Genomic DNA, 22713 nt, shown 5'->3' with positions numbered 1-22713 from the left:
ACTTTCAACATAATAGGATAACTTTAAAAATGTTCAAATGTTCTTAATTGAAAATTCCTAATTAATGGGGTCAGGTATGTGACAAACCTGACGTTGTTGAGATAGTTCTACAGCCTGTTGAAGTGAAGTCTTTGAGCCAGTGAACTCGTTGGACATAAGGTGAGAGAAGCGGTTACTGTGAGACACAAGGGAACTGTTGAGAGCTGATTCCTGTTCAAAATAAGTTCTTATTCAATTATGATGCTATATCAATGTTTTAGACATTTTCGCTTTCTATTTCTCTTCAAAAGTTTTTAGTTTTAAGACTGTCTTCTTTCTGCTGCTCTTCAAATGTTAGCAGTTTTAAGATTGGTTTTCTAATTCTTTTCACAAATGTGGTTTCAATGTCTGTTTCATTGAAGTTCTCTATGATGGCAGTGCTCAGATTAAGCTCGATGTGAAAGTGCTTACTAGCGTGAATTTACTTTGCTTGTTGCTCAAGAACTCTTCAAGTTAACATGTTCTAAAATCACTTCGGATTTTAAAAATTTTTTCCGAGCGAGTTATGACATGTCTATTATGTGCTAACGTACCAAACGTATTATGTCCCAACATAATATAAGAAAGAAAGAGTTTATTCTGTTGCCACACTAATAAAGAATGATACAATAGGGATAGATAACGATGTCAAGCGACCTTCTCTTGAAACTGCCCTTTTCACAAAGTGAACCCAAATATTTTAGGGACAACCATTTTTTACACAATTCAATTCCAGTATGTATACAAGATGAGGCTTAGGGTTATGTGACAAGGTGTTTGATAATTACTTAATTATTACAGTCAACACAATTTTCTTCCCTCAAATTACAGTTGCTTATCAATCAGTCAATTGAATTCATATGTAAAAAATAACCGTGGCTTTATCATACTAAATAATAAAGCCTTAGTATAGCATGATCTGAAATAATTGAGGTTCTCCGTGAGGCCAAATATAAGTGAGATGCCTCAATCTTGTTGTTTATCATTATTGGCATGAAAAGCTTATTATTCTTCTAACTATGGGTAGTGGTGGTGATGGTGGTGTTTGATTACCATAGTGTTGATGGGGGGTTTGTTGGTGAGGTCGGTTGAGACTACTGTGGCTCTGGATCTGGTACTTCCTCCCTCTCGCATGCTGGCTGAAGTGTTCCCAACTGTTACTGCTGAACCCTGTCCACCTGATGAACCTCTACTTGGTACTGCCGTTTGTGTTATTCGAGACCTGCAATTTAAATGATACATCAATCTAAAATACTTAGCATTGGTGAGGGATTTTAGGAGATATGGTAAGTTGCACGACTTCGGTATTTAAGTCGACACAGCTGTTATTTTCCAGTCTCCAAACTTTTTGTCTCTCGTCTTTAAGCAAGGATTGTTATCGTGTTTCTTTTTGATGCAAACTTTTTTTGCTCGAACGTTTTCTAGGATGTTCTTCGCTTGCTTAAGAATTTGAGTTTAGTCAAAAGAAACGGGATAAAGACCGATGGCACTAAAGGATTAAGAGTCAAAATAGTGTTTAAGATACACAGCGCACCGATATTGCTTAAAAGGCAAAATATAACATGTTTTCCGACCACATGCCCCCCCCCCCCCTCAGTTAGTTTAGTCTCGTGCCCGCCCGCCGTTTGAGAGCAATTGGTCCGAAGGCAGGAGGTTAGGATGTCTCTTGACTGACCTGTCTAAGTAGCAGACTGCTGCGAATTCGATTAAACTGGCGAATACGAAGAGGAAACAGCCGGCGAAGTAGACGTCGATGGCTTTCATGTATGATATCTTTGGCATGTTTGCATTGGTGGAAGAGATCAGAGTGAGGAGGGTCAGCACTGTTGTGATACCCAGTGCAGCCCTAGAAGTCAAAGATACAAAGTCAATTGATATAAATGCTTTGGAATTAAGACGGGAAATTAGTGTCATAGTATTGCTGCGGTCTCTCACTTATGCTTTCTGCTATTCTTAGACTGTGGCTATTACTGCTATTATTGGCAAATTGTTCGCCTAGAGTGATTCAGCAAGTCATGTTTTAACTTCAATTTTGGGACTGTCATTGGATTTTCAATTCTGATTGTCATTGGATTGCTTCAAATATTTTTATTAATAAAAATATCTCATTTTGAAGACAATTTGAAAAACGAACTCTCGTGATCCAAAAAGTTATGCTTTTCCGGTCGTGCATCATTAACGTGCGATCAATAAAACAGGTGGTTGTGTTACCTTGCGGGTACGGACGCCCTTCCGACCCAGAATGAGACCCAGGATACCATGACTATGAGTGTGGATGGGATGTACATCTGGATGATGAAGTAAAGAGTGTTCCTCCCAAAGCGAAATGTCACTGCCAGAGTGTCCCAGCGACCTGAAACCGTTTTATGCATCCGAGAATGAGTTACTTTCGATTTAAACAGTTTTTTATTGTAAATCAACATCTTTCCGTCTGTTTTGTCGATCGAGTTCTGGACTTGGTCGTTTAAACTGGGTTGAAAAATTTGGTACGCATACAATTTAGTACGCATACTGTGTCACGCATACAAAACGGCGTGACAAGCGCTAATTCATAAACAGAGGGTTCAATTTGATTCACCAAGATGCATTTTAGAATTGGCATAAAATATTTGCCTGTATTGTTTAAAATTTAGTCAGACGATTAAGACTAAGGTCAGAAATAAGTGCGCATTGTTGCTTTTGCAGTCACCTGTAGTTAGATTGCGAATGTAGCTGTTCCACTGGTAATTGACAACTCTGAAGTTTGAGAGGGTGATGTCCTCTGCCAGTTTGATTGGTGGGATGATCTTGTTCTGAGAGTCCTTTTTGCTGAGCCACTCGTACTGCAGGTCACCCTCTGTGAAACCCCAAGAGGCTATCCTCAATTCACACTCTTGAGTGTCCATAGGGAAGTGACGCAGATCCATGGGACAACGCGATGTCACAGTTACCCTGAAACAAACACATAAATGTTCAAACCAACTTCACTTTTGGGGCAACTTGAAATTCAACTGCATTGCGTGCCTGACGACATTTTTCACTCTGTGGTATTTGCTCAATTGCGTGATTTTGGTCACAGGTGATCTACCTCTCTCATTAAATGAATTCCTCTCTCTGAACTTTCTTATATATTTCTTTTTATTTTAATTCAAAGAGATAGTGTCAAGTGAGGGTATTAATTGAAGGGTATTTGTGGGCAGATACTAGAAGCATTAATAAGTTCAACAGATTCTAAATCAAAATAACATTTCAGCATTAAAATAAGTTTCTTTTTTTTTCGTCTGTTTTTTTTATTATCTTTTTGAAACTGCTGACCTACGATGCTATTGCGGACTGATTTTGCTGAAATAATTTAAGGTAGAAACAAAAAGAAAAATTGGTAACATTAGTTCGGTCAAGTGGAGATTTTTCAGCAATCAGTTCGTTACAGTCTCAAATCTAAAAACCAACAAATTGACCAAAAATTTAGAAAAAAAACATTATTTCTCAAAATTTTGTTTAAAAAACCAGTTCTCTCCGTCTCTTTGTTTTCTGCTAATTAAAAATTATTTTAGAAACCATTTTTTTAAATCTATATCAAAGTAATTGTTTGGTAAATTGATGACTTGGGGCAGTTGAGAGCTCTCAAAATAGCAAAAATACAATTTCAAATGTGTAGAACTAAAAGCAGAAAATGTATTATTTTCTAAGTTCTATAGTTGTATTTGCACAAAAGTCTTTTCATATAAGCAGAACCAACCATTCATGTATTTTCAATACTTTGGATACGTAAATAAACCGGTTTCATGAACCTCTTGTAAACCAAGTTCATTATTGAAAAAAGGAACTCTTTTGTTTTTTTGTTTTTTCAATGTCAGAACATATAGCTCCTCTAATATAATGACAAAACAGATGAATTGGAGAGATAGTGAGTATATGCATTGCCAGGTTGGAATAATTTAATAGAGAGTCATAGTGAAAAAATTATTTTTCACTTCTCTGTATTTTGGAATTTGCTTCTCGAACTATTCCTATTCAGTCTTTGGGCGTGTCTGTAAAGTGTAAGAAAAACTAAATGGTTTTTTGATTGTGAAACTGTCGTAAAGAACAACGAAAAGTTGTTTTGAAAGAAGAAATTTTCGTTTTCCGTTAACATAAAAATTTTTAAATTTTTCTATTTCATTGAATTACTTTTTCTTAAAGAGTGAAATGGTATAAACGGAAAGGTTACTAATAACCGATTTTCAATGCCCGAACATCTTTCAACGGTCTGTTAATTGTTAGACGCAAGTCGAGGCAAAAACTGGCAAAAAATTTTAAGTTTGAAAAAGTTAAAAAAAAAATTTTTTTGGTGACGAGATCTGTTTTTTGTGTGTGTTTTTGTGTGTTTAATGTGAGTGATTGTATGGGTGTGCGTTTTTGTAATATGGGTGGTATGTGTAAGAGAGAGAGAGAGAGAGAGAGAGAGAGAACGAGTTAGTGGGTGAAATTATGAAAAATTTGAACCTCTTTATTTGCTACAAATTGCCGCTTTAATTTTGACCAATACCGAAACTGTGTTTCTAAATTGCTGATAATATGTCTGCTAGGTTTTGGAGAAATTAATTGTACCATTATGATCATATGACATCAAAAATTTAATGTTTTGTATGTTTGTGTGTGTGGTTGTGCGGGTGTATATGAGTGTCCTTGTGTTTGTATTGTGCGTAGTGTTTGTGTGCGCAAAAGAAAGAAAGAGAGAGAGAGAGAGAGAGAGAGAGAGAGAGAGAATTATTCTGAGAGAGTTGGTTCCGCACAAATAGAGGCAGAGTTCAAAAACTGCCAGGAATCATGACAAAATTAGAAAAATTACCTATTTTTTGCTACAAAATAAGTCCACAACAAAAAGTGTTTGTTGTTAAGTCTCGTGTTGGACTTTGTATTTGTGTGTTGATGTTTGTTTGTATGGTTTTTTTGAGTCTGTTTCTTTTAAATAGTACTGTTCTACACCTATCTTTCTAGATTTTGTTGACGAGTCATTTTTGTCTGCCGAAAGAAGACGGCAAGCCTAAGTAATTTTCTCCAAAGTATAAAAGTTGCTTTCGGATACTCCCAACGGTTGCTCTCTAGAATATAAAAGTTTTTTGTGCAACCTGGAGAGGTATGTTGCAACACTGTGGTTCGCAGAGACTCCCACGAGCCGTCTTGTTCATTTAAGTTTTAGAAATCCGTAATTGCGAGGTCAGCTCTAGAATTAAGTGCCAGTCGTTTAAGTAACCTGATGCTCATTAGAATCTTTCCGTCTTCGTGGAGTCGGAAGAAGACATTGGGTTTGGTAACCTCGTGAATGTACGATTCAGTTTCAGTCTGGAAGAAGGAATCGGGTAGCCAGAGGTCCTCCAGCAGATCCTGTGAGAGCACAATCTTCTGTAGAGAAGAGTTGAATGCCAGTCTGGGATCTGTCCAGTACTGTCGGAAGTAGATTCCCAGTTTGAAAGTCTAAAATATTCCATTCTAAACCTTTTATATATTTTTCATGCATTTGATTTCCAGAGACAAAACTTGAATATTTCATGTCAAAATTGATTGGCAGGGAGTAGATCAAGGATAATGATAGTACAAATGTTTTAAAATATCGCCCAAAACTTCGGATAGGTATCTTAAAAATATTACGCTAAATTCTTCATATGTATTCGTGCATTCAGTTCTTTTCTTGAAATTGAAGCTCTTGTTGCAAAAATGAGGCATAATGCTGTAGTACTTTGGCTCTTGTTGCTTTCGCGTACTTCTCTAAAAGGTAGAAGAGTTTATGATTACTGACGATGGTAATGATGCGTAAGCAAATTACCTGCTTTTATCTTACTTTCTTAAAATTATCTACTGATATTAATATGTTAGGCCTTTTGAGATGTACGATCTTGTACTCGAATTTGCGAAACTATTTATTAGTTTTTGAAGTGACCGTCGAAAGCGGGTTTTGATTGCGTGAATGAGCTGTTTGTAATTGCTCTAAAACCTTATTTGCCTCATATTTTAGTACTGGCGGCCTTTCCATGCAATCTTTCGTTGTACAGTTTTTCGTGTGATCGTTTTTCTGTCTGACCAGTTTTTTAAGTGAGTTTTTCACTTAACTTCACAACTTTGCTCTCCACCCCCGCCCCTCAAATGTTTTTGGTTGTTTGAAAGTAGCAGTTTTACTCACCATGTCAACTTCACTGACTGGTCCCAAACTGACCACGTACAGTGTGCATTCTACCATCAGGGGTTTTACTGAAACAGAACAAAAGGTTAAACATCATTAAGATGTTCGGTACTCTAATTGTCCAGTGCTAGTTTGCAGGTCACTGGTATCCTTCGAAATCATTTCCAGTCTTGAAATGAGAATCTGCTCTTTCCTATGAAAAGTAACAGACATGTACGTGCAATTCTTAAAATATCCAAGGTCAACATGGCAAAATTTACAATGTCACAAGTTAAAATGCGTCCAACCTTCTGTATTTTTTAACTTGCAAAATGCATGTTTCAACCAAGGTTAATTGATTGTGCAGAATTAGCTTCGAAATAGTACAATGATCTCGAACCACTATCGGTTCTTGATAAAGGCTACAAGTTCCCAATAACTTGAGCCGAGTTGCATGACTTCTACGAAAAGATCGCACTTGCAATTTGAAGAGGCCCAAATTCGACATTGAATCTTTCTACTGAGTTTATTTAAACTGCTTCAAATCATCTTGTTTTGAAAGTTCAAAAATAAGCTAGCAAATCACAAACGACCACTACGCAGCTAACGGGAACAATTTAACGCTCCTTAAGCTGTGCCAATAATTTAGGCTGACGGCGGGTGTATGCGTTTCTGTCTTATTGGTGATCTCTTAATGGGAGATAAAAAAAAGGTTGCACCCAACTATGGAGATGATAGAGAGTAGTTGAACACGGAATATACCCTTAATTTTCGAATGAGAGTCTTACTTGCTGAGAGTGGTCGGAGTCTTTTCTCATAGTGCCCCTCGTCTAGTAGTTTCTTCAGAATTTGGTCAGGTGTATCCTGTGACCTTTTTGACTTCCCATCTGGTGATTCTGTTGCGCCATTGCTAAAAGAAAAAATTGCTCAAATTCGCTTGCGGATAGTTTCCTGACAGGCATGAATTGCGATACTTCCTCCATTTTTAATTGCACTCTAACGAATTTTGAAGCAATTATATTAGTCCTATTGGTCTTTTTTAATGCGATTTTTCGCTTGACCGATTTTTCTTATAACCCATTTGACTTTTCGTCCTCAAAATGGTGATAAACAGGTAGCGTCCAGTGGGCATTAAGCTCTCTTAGAGCCTTTCAGCTCACTAGTTTCCAAAAATGCGATTCGCAGAAGCTGTTTTAGAGACATACTTATGGTGTAAATGGCGGTTCTTAATGGTTGACCCCCTCCCACACACACACACACACACACACACACACAAACACATCACCCCCCTCCCCACCCAACCCACATCCTTCAGGCCGTAAGGGCCCCGCGCGGCCAAAGACCCCCTCCCACGGTTTCCCCCAATCTCCCCCCCCCCCCCCACACACACACACACACACACACTGTTGCCCCCATCCCCCATCAACCTCCCCTCGATGCACCCCCCCCCCCAGCAGCGCTCACCTCAAGCCTCTTCAATTAAGATAAAGCTATCTCAGTTTTCGAAGCAATTCAAAACTGAATTTTGAAGGAAGAATGAGCATATGCAATCCGAGTCCACTAAAAGTATAGAATACTAAATACTAAAAGATAATAATTACCTTTCTTGGATAAAAAGTCAACAAATTTTCGCTCTGTACTTTATCTTTCCAGACAAAAATCTCAAGTTGTCTTTTTTTTACCATTGACCTAAATGGGCAAACAACCGACTAACTTCAGGCGAATTGCTCTCAAACAACCGGCGAGCAGTTTGCATCGTCAGCAGCAAGCCACGGTTTAGTGAGGCTAGAAAGCTAGAGTGGTTAGTTTTTTTCCAGTTTGAATGAGACAGGGATGTAATCACTTTTTTCCACTGTTTCAAGCTTACGCTTAAACTCGTTATGGGGTATTTTTAGCCTAAATAATTTAGAAAAAAATGTTATATTTATTCTTTTTTTTTAGAAGTTTTATCAAATTTTTGGACAAATTTACAAATTACCTACCTCCTGTTTTTTTGGGCATCTGTTACTTATTCACCATGATGTTTTTGAAAAAGATTTCTTGCCCAGAGGAAAACAAAACATTGTGGTTGGGCACTGCAATGAATCATTTAAAAAAAACTTGAGAAAGTCGAAATTGAAGGAAGAATTCTGACAAATTGTTTATTTTTTTATCGCACGATCATGCGGCCGTAAATGGAGAGTTCCATATACTTGAGCTTGTGTTTCAAAATAAACTTTACTACAAATTTAAAACGTTCCACTCCTGAGTATTTTATTTACAAACTTTACGATATCAACATTTTGGAATGAATGCGAGTTCTCGAAACTGATCTTGCGGTTCAATCTGACCTTTACTTCAAATTTGAATCGTTACACTCTGGAATATTTTAATTACAAACATCACGATATCAAGATTTTGGAGGAAATGCGATTTCGTGTATCTCGAAAATTCATTTTTTTGTTTGCAATAGGTTAATGATGATAGGATTTTTATAAACCAGTTTGGTTCAAAACATGAGCTGCAATTGTCCAAAATATGTTTGGACGATTGGAGCGTAACATAGTCATTAAATTTGAACGACAAATTTGAATGCACGAAATTCTTTAATATTTGCGTTTTGTGTACGCTTTTGATTGGTATCCCGTCAAGTGGAAACATTCCTTATCCTTGTTCTTATAAAGGAGCGGTTAACTAACTTCATTTTAAACTCATTTTGCCTAATTTTGTCATTTTGCACGATTTACTTTCTTACCTGATTAAGCTAAGATGTGCTAATTGGTTAGTATTGTTGTATTTGGATTGGCTCCATCAGCGAAGCTTCTTCAGTACTTAATACAGGTATTTTTTCGGTCTTTATCTTATTTTACCTGACTGTTTGATACCGGAGCGTATTCTATTTTAATTGCGTAGATGGAAAAATGTAGTAGAGGAAAGAGGTCTTACGTGGCTTTTGATTTTTTTATGCTACTCCCCGGTCGTTTTCAATGTGGCTGTCTTCTTCCCTCCTTGCTCGTTACATTGAAGAATAATTAGATTTCTCGAGAATTTCTCGATTTGTTGCGGAAAGAGACATAGAATATAGATAACAGATCAATTCAGTCAAATCAAGCGGACTACCAAAGAGATCACTTAGGTTCTGCTTCACAGATTGCCCAAAACTTTTACATAATCAAATTTAAATTTAATAACAGGTTTTTAGGTGAAGTTTTTTGCCTTCATTATAAATGAGCTCCTAATAATATATGAGAATCGAATTTTGGAGCGTAGGATGAGAAGCTGATACTTCTTGAAGGGACACATCCTGTAGTTCATCGGGTATGACCTTAAGTTATTTCAATTTATTGTGTAGCTTAGCACATCGATATTGAATTAAGTGTCGATTATTTTTTTCCCGCTAAGTGGTTCCTTCAAAAGATCAAAGTCTGATTGTCTTTTATTGCGTGTGCAAGTGTTAGAAAGAAAAGGTTGTTCCAGCAATTTGAGAGTGCAAATGGTTGACTGACTTCAACACAACTTTTAGCAGTTCATATACGTGAAGATCAAACACAGTCAGCAAGGAGTTTTTCTCAAAAATATCGTCGCAAGAATCAGTCTTTTTCGAAAGTAAATGAATCTCCTTGCATTAGGATTTTTAGTGAACATTTGGAGGTGTTAGATGTCACTTAGTTTCAAATCCTTTCCGTTATTTTTTCCTGGTTGATTCAAATTCATTTATGACTTTTATGATAATTTTAATGTAGAAACAAAATTTGGTGGAAGTTTTTCTCTAATTTGACCACAATTTTTATTGCTGTAATTGTTATTGTTCTTCGATTCGTCTGCTTTAAATGCATGTCTTTTTTGTCTTCTCATCGGTGGTTTTCAAATGTCCGTTGTATTTTAAGTTGAGAACCCGAATAATTTGGGATGAACAACTCTTCGAGTCGTTTCTGAAATAACTACCTTCTTATTTTTTGTTAATATCTCATTTGGTCTGTATAGCATACTTTTCTAAAGTCAATTGTAGCAAAGCTTCAGTTGCAAAGATTTCGGATATGTATTTGTTCACAACTAAATTGCTGAGTTTTTGGTTTTTATTTACAAATGATATGTTTACTTCTTATTACCATTTTATCTAATTTTTGCGCTATTGTTTATTGCACTTGTAAATCATTTGATTTCAGTTCTAAGCACTGTTGAGTATGATTTTAGTCGCCACTATCTTGAGACACAAGACGCCAGTTTACCACTTGTATCGCTAGGTGTATCTACTAAGGAGGGCACTTGCAATATTTATCACCCTAATTTGCATTTATTCCGTGGGGCGTATGAAAGGTTGGGGCGATAGAGAGAAAGCGCTTATCTTCCTCTCATTTCATACTTGTTACATGTCGACATCTGTCACACTGCAAATGAAGCGAACGTCCGTCTCTTGTCAAGCGTAGCTCTAGGGTCGCCACATACCACCTCTAATTCAATTGTTTTGTTACCAGGCGTCAACACTACCCCTATTATCAGTGCTGGAGTAGAATGCTTGTGTGGGGTTGGAGATTTTATCAACACTTGTAGAGGGCTTATTTCTGTTTCGATTGTTTGTTTTTTTTTGAAATATTATTTGGAAAAGACTTCAATATAAAATACAATGTTAAAAATTACGATGTATATCCAGTAAATATATCGCAAAAAACATCAACCATTTTTCATAATTTAAGTTAACATTGAAGAAAACGACTAACATTGACGTTTGAAATGCTTCTCGATATAATACATTTGTAGCACCTGCATTTAAGATTCCAAGTTAAAGCGAAGTTTGGATAATATTTGCATTCTCTAAAGGACACAAATAAATCCTACAAATTAGCCACTTTCACCGACAGGTTGTTTTTTCAGCAGTTTGTCCTTCAAAATGTCTTCTACTTGAATCACTTCATTCTGCGTCTGAATATAGGGCTTTAGCCTACCAAAATGAACTGAGATAGAGTGAGGCTTATTTATGGTAGGGCTATGCCTCTATGAATTAACATGACTCAAGTATAAATAGAGCAATTTAATGGCACAAGCGACGCAGAAACTACCCACGTTAAAATTGTTCCGCCTTATTCAAATGACAAAAATTGACCACGAAGTCGAAAATTGTAATTAAGACAAGTTTTCATTTCGGTAATGCATGCTGTGCCAGTTTCAAGAAACAATTGCATGCTTTTTTTTAAAAAAAAATACAACATTTGAATGGATAAGATGTTGGTTTTTTGGAAAACGTGATGTTATTAACAGAATGAAGGTTTTCAAATTCAATCTTCCTCACTGTCGTTCAATTTCCCACTCTTGTCTTTCGATCAAACCAAATATTTTGAATTCACTCTTTCACCGAAACGGACTTTAAACAGTGCTTTAAACATTTCTTGGCTCCTGTAAATTTTTTTGACAAAATGGTCTGTCACAAGTATCAGAAGTAGTTATTGTAATCATTGCCTTTCTGATTACTTGTGACAAAAGCGAATTCATAACTCTGGTGGGGGCTGCTCTTTGTCTGCATTTTCTGTTCTCAGAAACTTAGTCAGGATTCAAAATTTATTAATCTATCAGTTTGGAACGTACCTCTTTTTGGTTCCTTGATTTATCACGAATGATTTGTTTTTGGTAGCAATCAAATTTTAAAACATTTCAGCGATAAAAAATATATGGCATGAGGTCAAAGAACTATCAATGGCGATAACGTTCTGGGGACCAACCTAACGTTCGAGAGTGGTGCTAGCTTAACTGCTGGCCTAGTTAAAGACCTAAAGCCGTTTTGACTTCACATGACCTAGCAGTTTTGTCGGGGCCCGTGAAGGTCCCTGTCACTCGTTCTGAAGGCCCTATTCCTCGTGGAATCCACTCTTCCAATATCCAGACAATATCGTTGACTTCCGACTTTTGGTCTGTTCCACTTGTTTCTGGCGTTCAACGTTGGGACTTACTCTCTCAAAAGCCTTTTCCAAATTGTTTTAAGTCGTTGTAGTTGTGTCTAATTCTTTGTCTGAAGGGAGGGATTTTCTTTGAATATACAAACTGGAACGTTAGAAAAAGCCCTACTAATCAAAAAAGGGTTGGGGTGAGAAAATCTATGTCTTCAATGTGGCTTCTGACGTGTGTTAATGGTCTTGCGTTGATTTAGCTTTCAGTTTCATTAACTATGGTCGGGAAAATGGTTAATTTAGCTGATCCCAGATTCAAAAATAGAACTCGTTTATTTATCTGAACGGGCCTTAGGGAAATGATTTTATCCACAAAAATTGACGACGGACCTCTAACGGAATTAGTTTCCAGCTTCTGGAGGGTTGAAACATCAGGAACTGAAAGTTAAATCTCAAACGCCGCTCCAAACTTCAAAAGAAACTCTTCGAACGGCAACCTTCTGACAGGCCCCGACATAAAATAAACGTTTTAGACTGTTACTCCGATTCAGAGAAACTAATGTCTCCATCACGGCTGATATCGAAGCCATGTTTATTCAGGTCGGCATAATCGAAGAATATCAACCCTCCGAGATTTTTGTAGCCAATTAATCGCAGTTTAAAGCCATTCCAGTACACTTAACTCATTTTTGGTGCGCGATGTTCGCCGTCAACTGCTATCTTTGTTCTTCATCTGCATCGCACCTTGCTCTAAATCTCGACATTAAAGAATTGGTTTGCAACAGTTTCTGCATGAACGATTTTGTTCACTGATTCCAGACGGCCCAGAAAGCTAAAAAACACAGCGCTGCTCAAGAAGACACTTTGAATGGTGGATTCAACTTGACAAAATTTGTCTGAAACGGCCACTCTGTAATAAAAGATCTTGACGACAGCACTGAAAACATTGAAGACTGTCATCGCGTAACCGGACAGTTTATTTTAGAAGTCAATCGGCAGTTTATTGGAACAAGCCAACCGACAGAATTTTTCATCAAAGATCTTTGTAGTTTGGCAACATTGACAACACCGACACAATTAGAAAACAGAGGGCACTAATTGCGTGACTTTTTTTCCATTAGGTGTTGTGGTCACGGTAGTAATTACACTCAAAGTTATTCTGCATGACGTTTGGAAATATTGATTAGCGTTCGATGACCTGCTGCCGTTCGAAACGCGGAAAAAGATTCAACTATGAATTGACAGATGCCAATCTGCGCCAACCATTGAAATTCAACCTTATTGAAATCCCAATTCATCAGCATCACATGAACTTCACATCTTCAGCGACTTTCTTACGGAGCCGTAGCTTATATCAGAACTTCTTACTCGAGGTCTCTGCTCGTTTCTCATAAGCGAAACCAAGGTTGCCACAATTAAGCAGCTGAGTTTTCTAAAAATTGATCTTGAGGCCGCAGTTCGTGGAACCCGCCTGGCTCAATTTGTTAAAATTCACCAAAAAATAGATTCCAGGAAACTGTTTTTAGCATGACAATGCAACTGTTCTAGCATGAATTAGGACAGACAAATATATAATTTACGTGATCAACATGGTTCGGCAAATACAAAACCATTCCTCGCCTGGTAGCTGGATACATCTGTGGCAAAACAACCCCGCCAACCACGTGTCTCATGGTATCGATTTAGATAACCTTGTGAAATAGTGGCTTACTCTCCTTGCGTTTTTTATGAATCGAAAGACAACTGGAACAAAATACTCTGCGCAAAGACGAGCGTCACAACAAATCAAGCAACCAAAAAGGGGCACGTGTCACTAAATGAATGTCGAATAAATAGATGAATAAATGTTGAATCCTGACTAAGTTTTCAAGAGCAGAAAAAATACAAAGAGCAGCAACCGACCAGAGTTAGGAATTTGCCTTTGTCAACTTGTCTGATTTATTTAGGGCTCATTTCTGAAATCCCATTTTCCCATGCGACATCTTTGAATGTGGCTGTTGAGAGAGCAACTGCGCACAAATTTATTGAAGCATTATACAAATTATTTTTAGTTCTTTGTTTTTCGGAACGTGCTTTTAAGTTCTGCCTCATATTTTGCTGATTCATGGCAGGAGGACAACGAAGCAATGTCAGAGGAAACTTGATCTAGTTTATTAATGTATTAGTTTAACTTGTTTCGTTTTGAACAACAATCGGGTCTGAAAAGGGGCAAATTAGCATCTTGACTTTCAAGTACCCGTTTGTTCTCGAGGCTTATCAATTTGAAGATTTTTATTTTGCCAATCGATTTATTGTGAGATGTTTTGTTAGGTAGTTTGTTCTGTAATCGCTCCCCTGGTGATATTGATTGGATATAATTGATCCTAGAAGAGTTCTGGATGCTTTCATCTCATGATGTTATGAATGTAAAATAAACTTTATAAGCTGCGGTTATAATTTATGACTTGTGTCATGGCTGCTAAATACAACTGCAATTAGTAAGGTATCCATATGTTTCTAAATATGGCATCTTTTGTAAATGGCACTTTTAAATTTTTTGTTTTGAAGATTGGCTACAATTCCTACTAATCTTAAGCAATTTGAGGAAACTTAATGGATGCCGCTTGAATACAAATTGTAAAAGCTGCAAATGCTTGTTTTGCTGCAGGAATAATAAAAACTTTAATGACCCACCCTAAACCGAAATTTTCTACCCTAGAGTTGATTCTATAGTCTTTATTAGAACTTTGTAAAAGATAAAAGGGAAGGATGGCTACGAGTTGATAAAGGTAAAGTTTCATGATAAAGTTTCATCATCAAAAATTTGACCTGTAAAGCTATTAAACTGAGAAGAAAGGAAAGAAATGAATCTTTAATAAATCTACCATTTTGGTTGTACAAACGTTTTTCTACTCTCACGTTTTTTGTAGAAATGTTCTCCTCATCGAAATTGTGAAATGAAATGCGAAATGGACAACTTGGCACTGGTTTCAGCGAACACAAATATTTGTTTTAAGTGCAGTTTTCAATTTCTGAAGTAGTGCAAACAGGACAGATTGGTCCAACATAAGTCTGAAGTCTGTGAAAGTTTGTTCTTTACTGAAAACCTCTTCTGAATATCGGTTTTGCAAAACTCAAATAAAAGCAACTGAAAAAAATCACAACCCTTATTTTGATACGAAAACAGATATTAAACCACATACAATATCAGCTAGCTTTCAACCTAAAGCAGCTCCTCAGAAAATTGACGTTTTGGCAAGAGCAATCAGTCGCAAAGAAAAATTATCAGAAACAAATCCACACAGTATTCCGCAAAATAGGTGAAGCGATCAGTTTACACGCTAGAAGTAGCAAACAAATGACCGACATTTTTCTTATTTTTTCCCCTACCAATTAGTTGAAAACCAGATCCAGTTGACAACCTTTCTCAATAAATTTCACCGAATATCAAGAAATCATCGGAAATTGAACTATTGATTATGTCAATTTTGTTTTTTGGTAAAAATATTAAAGGTATTTGCAATTCGTTTATTTTTTAATGGGATCAGTTCTGAATTGGAAAATTTCTAATCAGACAAACAAGTTTTTCTATTCAATAAACGTGACGAATCGGAGAAGCATGAATTGAAAGTTTTTGTACTAAAGCACTGAAGTTTTTATTTTAATTATCTCACGAAGGTGGATTATGTAAAAATTGATGAACCAATTAGCTTTGATTCAACTGGAACAAGTGGGTTTTAAAGTCCAACAAGTATAAGTTGAGAAGGTGGTTGCAATGTTGCCAAAGATTATATTCTTCTTTGATTGTTTCTCAAATGATTTTTATGTGCTTCTTTTTCCAATTTCCTGAATGTGAATAATTCAGCTATTTACAGTCGTATGGAAGGACTTATAGCCAATAATTAACTGATGTGCTTACTTTTGGTCACTATGTCGCAGCAATTTAAATATTTTTTTTCAACCTTAAAAAAGACTGAATTGTTTTTGTTATTTGAAACAAAGCCAGTTTGTTTTATTTTTGAAGAAAAGAGGTTTTTGAAATGAAAAAAATTCGTTCTCGCCTCAAGTGGTTGCCTATCCTCTTATGTATTTGGATGTAACCTTAAAGAATCAATTCTGTTGTTTTTTGTCAAACTAACCCTTATATTTATGGAACTCTGTAATAGGGAAGGATTGCATTGTCTAGCATAAATTTGCGCAAAATATTGAAAGATTTGATTTTTTACTTTTCAATTTTTTTCCTGATTGTTATTTTTCAAGGCAACAATATACTGGTAATTTCTCAGCGTTAACTAATTTTTATGTTCACTGAATTAGCAGATCAAATGGAAATCAACAGAATGCCTAAATTCTGAATTCACTTGAAGCATCAGGTCCGATCACCAGAGTATGGAACCCTTTTCCTTCTTTCTTATCACATTGTTTTTTTATTTTGTCTCAAATATTCCGTATTTTTGCAAATTTTCGAGCTTTCATTCAATCAACTTGCAAATCAACTTGTGGGATGGGTTTGAGGTTTAGCGTAGTTGACACCGAACTTTTTAATAATAAATGATTTTCTATGAAAAAAAAAGTTTTTGATTTTCTTTTTCATGTCTGGAAAATTGATATTAATTTTCTATGGTATGGAGTCTAGTGAGATCACCAAGGGAGAATCAAAACAATTTAATTTTTTTGGATTTCTCCTTTTTCTCGAAAAACTGCTTTCTGTATTTTTCTAGTACATAATTATCTAAGTTTTTTGTCTGTTTATCTTTTCGGTTCACACGTTCTGCTAAGTTTTTTTTTATTTTTGTTTGATCACAAATCTGTTGAACCGCAGAAGTTCTAAAATGGGTAAGAAGAAGAGAAAGAGTTTGCGGACAGCTTAAAAAAATCATTTTCGATTTTTTGTCCTGAATTCCTAATTTTTATAATGAAATCTTCTTTCTTTTGTTTTCAAGCAAATTTTTATAATCGATTTTAATTATAGTTATATAGTTCAGTGGTAATTTTTTCTAGCAATTAGAATATTTAATATCCTCCTCACCCCTTCCCAAAAAAATCTTCCTTCTCGCTTTGCTTCCATTTTTTTATCAGCTCCCCTTTCCCAACCTGTAAAAAAATAGTAGTTAAGGGCTACAAAATGACGTTTTTTTCTCTACGATTTTTAGAAGTCTTCTTCTTTCAAGTTCGAAAATGAGACTACGTGGAAGTTAAATGTGAAAGTTAACTGTGTAATATGCAACTCTGAGCTCAGCTCTATTTGCAATTTTATAGCTACGACAACTATAGCTGTCATTGTTAGTTTTAGTTTTTCCACCTATTTTGTTATTTTTATTCATTTCATAAAGATTTTCAGTCTTGTTGGAGTGAATGTGTTAGTATCTTGCCACTCCAGTGTTTAAAATACCAAATGTTTGAGTAATTGATCAATACTGATCTTCAAACAAAATTTCGGAATACATGGAGATTTTTTTATTTTTCCCTGTGAGATTGGATGATGTAAAACCTGGGTTAAAAAATTTCACAATTTAAGCTTAAATTTCTTGACTGTACGTGAGGGGTGCGACTAATTTTGGAAATTTTGGAAACCTTTTTGCGGCTTTGAAAAGCTGCTAAATATTTTAGATTGAATCTGCCCTTAATGTCCTCACAAGACTTTGGGCTACTTCATCTTCAGATTTTTTATTGTACATGTATCTATATACTTCAAAACTTCCCTGGAGCCAAATTAAGACATCAATTTCTCTCTATGAATCCTTATATGGTACAGCGTTATGTGTAGATACAGATTTTTATTTAGAGTGGACAATAATTTTGCTACACGATGTATTCATTTTCATAAAATTTTTCTCGAATGTTTTATCATTTTGCCATTCAATGTTTTTGCCTCATTTTTTTTTCAATTTTGACATTTCATTTTTTCCATAGCAATGGTTAGCAGTTTGGAACAGAGATTGCGCAATGATCAAGCCTGATGAAACAGTCATTTGTTATCTTCCCCAAGCTCAAATTTCTCTCATTTTTTCTTAAATACAACATAAAACGTTAAAATCGTTAATTTCTCTCGTTTTTACCTTCTTAAGTAAAACGAAAAGCGATAAAATTGTTTTATTTTCTCTCATTTTTTTAGCTGTCTCAGTTCATTGTCTCCTGTTTTGAAATATTATGAATGATGGTTTCTTTTTTTGAATGAGAGTTTCTGTCAAACAAGAAAGCTCGGTAATGTGCGTTCGCACATAATGTTCCGACCCCGTTCATCCGCTTTTTGATTTCACTGTCTACGAAATGACGAAGACGACGAGATCAAAAAATTCACATACGGTTTAACAAACAAATAATTGAAAAAATAATGCTGAATTAGATTACCGTTGAGACTTGCCATTTATGAGAGTACTGGTCAAGAGAAACATAAAAATCAAATAGCAAACATTAATGTCGACCAAAGAACGATGTCTATATTTAAAAAACACTTTATAACAAAAAAGGAATCAGATAAAACCTGAACAAAACAAGTTAGCTTGTAATTCTTTTGGTAATATATGAGACCTCTCGATTATGAGACTCGGTATTAGGTCAACAAAGAAGAGCGAAAACGTTTCTATAATTTTCTATTTTTGAAATAAGCAACCAATTTCAAGTTGATTAAAATCAATGCCTATCAACTCTGAGCTCAGCTCTATTTGCAATTTTATAGCTACGACAACTATAGCTGTCATTGTTAGTTTTAGTTTTTCCACCTATTTTGTTATTTTTATTCATTTCATAAAGATTTTCAGTCTTGTTGGAGTGAATGTGTTAGTATCTTGCCACTCCAGTGTTTAAAATACCAAATGTTTGAGTAATTGATCAATACTGATCTTCAAACAAAATTTTGGAATACATGGAGATTTTTTTATTTTTCCCTGTGAGATTGGATGATGTAAAACCTGGGTTAAAAAATTTCACAATTTAAGCTTAAATTTCTTGACTGTACGTGAGGGGTGCGACTAATTTTGGAAATTTTGGAAACCTTTTTGCGGCTTTGAAAAGCTGCTAAATATTTTAGATTGAATCTGCCCTTAATGTCCTCACAAGACTTTGGGCTACTTCATCTTCAGATTTTTTATTGTACTACATGTATCTATATACTTCAAAACTTCCCTGGAGCCAAATTAAGACATCAATTTCTCTCTATGAATCCTTATATGGTACAGCGTTATGTGTAGATACAGATTTTTATTTAGAGTGGACAATAATTTTGCTACACGATGTATTCATTTTCATAAAATTTTTCTCGAATGTTTTATCATTTTGCCATTCAATGTTTTTGCCTCATTTTTTTTTCAATTTTGACATTTCATTTTTTCCATAGCAATGGTTACCAGTTTGGAACAGAGATTGCGCAATGATCAAGCCTGATGAAACAGTCATTTGTTATCTTCCCCAAGCTCAAATTTCTCTCATTTTTTCTTAAATACAACATAAAACGTTAAAATCGTTGATTTCTCTCGTTTTTACCTTCTTAAGTAAAACGAAAAGCGATAAAATTGTTTAATTTTCTCTCATTTTTTTAGCTGTCTCAGTTCATTGTCTCCTCTGTTTTGAAATATTATGAATGATTGTTTCTTTTTTTGAATGAGAGTTTCTGTCAAACAAGAAAGCTCGGTAATGTGCGTTCGCACATAATGTTCCGACCCCGTTCATCCGCTTTTTGATTTCACTGTCTACGAAATGACGAAGACGACGAGATCAAAAAATTCACATACGGTTTAACAAACAAATAATTGAAAAAATAATGCTGAATTAGATTACCGTTGAGACTTGCCATTTATGAGAGTACTGGTCAAGAGAAACATAAAAATCAAATAGCAAACATTAATGTCGACCAAAGAACGATGTCTATATTTAAAGAACACTTTATAACAAAAAAAGGAATCAGATAAAACCTGAACAAAACAAGTTAGCTTGTAATTCTTTTGGTAATATATGAGACCTCTCGATTATGAGACTCGGTATTAGGTCAACAAAGAAGAGCGAAAACGTTTCTATAATTTTCTATTTTTGAAATAAGCAACCAATTTCAAGTTGATTAAAATCAATGCCTATCAACTCTGAGCTCAGCTCTATTTGCAATTTTATAGCTACGACAACTATAGCTGTCATTGTTAGTTTTAGTTTTTCCACCTATTTTGTTATTTTTATTCATTTCATAAAGATTTTCAGTCTTGTTGGAGTGAATGTGTTAGTATCTTGCCACTCCAGTGTTTAAAATACCAAATGTTTGAGTAATTGATCAATACTGATCTTCAAACAAAATTTTGGAATACATGGAGATTTTATTTTTCCCTGTGAGATTGGATGATGTAAAACCTGGGTTAAAAAATTTCACAATTTAAGCTTAAATTTCTTGACTGTACGTGAGGGGTGCGACTAATTTTGGAAATTTTGGAAACCTTTTTGCGGCTTTGAAAAGCTGCTAAATATTTTAGATTGAATCTGCCCTTAATGTCCTCACAAGACTTTGGGCTACTTCATCTTCAGATTTTTTATTGTACTACATGTATCTATATACTTCAAAACTTCCCTGGAGCCAAATTAAGACATCAATTTCTCTCTATGAATCCTTATATGGTACAGCGTTATGTGTAGATACAGATTTTTATTCGACAACAATTTAGAGTGGACAATAATTTTGCTACACGATGTATTCATTTTCATAAAATTTTTCTCGAATGTTTTATCATTTTGCCATTCAATGTTTTTGCCTCATTTTTTTTTTCAATTTTGACATTTCAAACAAATAATTGAAAAATAATGCTGAATTAGATTACAAACAAATAATTGAAAAAATAATGCTGAATTAGATTACCGTTGAGACTTGCCATTTATGAGAGTACTGGTCAAGAGAAACATAAAAATCAAATAGCAAACATTAATGTCGACCAAAGAACGATGTCTATATTTAAAAAACACTTTATAACAAAAAAAGGAATCAGATAAAACCTGAACAAAACAAGTTAGCTTGTAATTCTTTTGGTAATATATGAGACCTCTCGATTATGATACTCGGTATTAGGTCAACAAAGAAGAGCGAAAACGTTTCTATAATTTTCTATTTTTGAAATAAGCAACCAATTTCAAGTTGATTAAAATCAATGCCTATCAACTCGGCTCATTGAAAGGGTTTGTTTATACCTCATAGAAAGCAATTGGGACCTGTCATTTCACATAATATGTCAGACGACAACAAAGAGAACGGCAAAAAGGAGAAGAAAAATCATTTAAATTTAACAAATGGTTTCGCAACCGTTAAGAACATAAGTTTTCATGGAAAACATTGAATTTCTTCAATTGCAGATTTTTCCAACGCCCATTGGGCAAGCCCATTAATGTGATAGTTTGGCAAGAAAAAAAAACTAAGAAATGTTCAAATATCAAAAATCACCTCTCTCTTATGAGAATGCGTTGTACCAAAGCCAAAAAACCATTAGTTGAAAACAAATCCAGTTTTAAAAATTAGGTCATGGTTCATCGGAAAGGGGATGCTACCTGCCGTTACAAAGACCAAGCTACAAAATTGACAGAAATAAGATAAAAATGACAAAGCTCAAAAATCCACTGATTTAAAACAAATTTTTGAAAATTCAAGTAAACTATAAGCTATCAGTTTAAAAGAAAAACATGTTAACTTGCAACAGCTCAGAAAGCTAATTGGGATTGTTATTATTGAGACCGAATCTTAAGACAACAAAAAGATCAAATACAAAGTCAGGACAGAACTCAAATTTCTAACAATTCATCGAAGACAGTGTTGAATCATTTAAACTATAATTCATTGAAAGCCATTAAAAACTTTTAAATTGGCAGAAACGATTTGATTTTGATGCTTGTTTCTCTTTTGATTTTAAATGTCTTCCTTGGAAATGGTCTTTGTGAAAAAGATAAGAAAAATAACCACAAGAATTAGCCAGTATCAGAATTTCACGAAATTACTATGAAAACATTTCTAATACATAAAAACATTTCCTCACTTTTTTAAGCTCTAAAGGCGTCAGTGAAAACAAAGCCAACCGCGCAAATTTTGTTTCAACCAACAGAAAGTCAATGAGCTTTGTCAATAAAGAGAGACAGTACAAAATATTTTCTTTGAAATGAAAATTGATTGAAAGTATATAAAACCAATAGCTATAACCTGAAATTATTAAATAGATTCAATTTAACATTCGTAGCAGTAATTAAGGTTTTTTGGTCAACAATACACCCTGCTACAACAAAAGAACGACAATTAGAGGCAAGAACAAAAACATTCTAGTAAGTTTTGCGAGATAACTGTTTCGCAGCCGTTAAAAGTAAGCTATTCATTTGTCTCTTTCAAAATGTTCCTTTGCGAATTCTTTGAATGCAAGTTTGAAGTATCTTTGTTTTCGGTAATTTAAAAAGGGAACAAATTGCAACCTCAAGTATAGGCAAATATGCAAAAATCACAAAACTTATGAAATTTCGTAGTAAGAAAGCCAAGAAACCATTAGTTGTTTAAATAAAACCATAATAAAGAGTATTCTTCACATCACTTGGAACAAGTTTCGCCATGTACATTTTTAGACTAAGGTGCATGTGGACAGAGATAAGATAAAAATTTGCAAATTTCTAAACTTCATTTACATGAATTGCGTATGTCAAAGTATAATTCTTAAAGAACCCAAATGAATCTTGGTTTAATCAGACGAAGTCATGAGGCTGCAAAAAGAATGAGAAATGAGGGCAAAACAGAAGAAA

The 22713-nt window shown here is 35.0% G+C and overlaps 2 protein-coding genes across 4 annotated transcripts in view; one reads left to right on the top strand and one right to left on the bottom strand.

Annotated features, from left to right (window-relative positions):
* LOC142344494 (galactokinase-like) overlaps positions 1-22713 on the top strand; it is a 451158-nt gene that overhangs the window by 379945 nt on the left and 48500 nt on the right. The gene's annotated exons all lie outside the window — the stretch shown is intronic.
* The window catches only part of LOC142344487 (glycine receptor subunit alpha-2-like), a 29715-nt gene that overhangs the window by 3097 nt on the left and 3905 nt on the right, over positions 1-22713 (bottom strand). For both annotated transcript variants that reach the window (XM_075396159.1, XM_075396157.1), the window contains 8 exons: positions 6925-7046; positions 6158-6225; positions 5234-5454; positions 2708-2949; positions 2230-2371; positions 1694-1864; positions 1072-1240; positions 88-210 (listed from right to left, as the gene is read on the bottom strand). In XM_075396159.1, coding sequence (XP_075252274.1) covers positions 88-210; positions 1072-1240; positions 1694-1864; positions 2230-2371; positions 2708-2949; positions 5234-5454; positions 6158-6225; positions 6925-7046 — 1258 coding nt within the window. The remainder of the gene's footprint in view (positions 1-87; positions 211-1071; positions 1241-1693; positions 1865-2229; positions 2372-2707; positions 2950-5233; positions 5455-6157; positions 6226-6924; positions 7047-22713) is intronic.

Source organism: Convolutriloba macropyga, chromosome 8, assembly GCF_964194025.1.
Source record: "Convolutriloba macropyga chromosome 8, txConMacr16.3, whole genome shotgun sequence".
NCBI classification, from domain to species: Eukaryota; Metazoa; Xenacoelomorpha; order Acoela; family Convolutidae; genus Convolutriloba; species Convolutriloba macropyga.
Note: the sequence above shows the minus strand (reverse complement) of the source record. Positions and strands in the feature narration are given on the sequence as shown.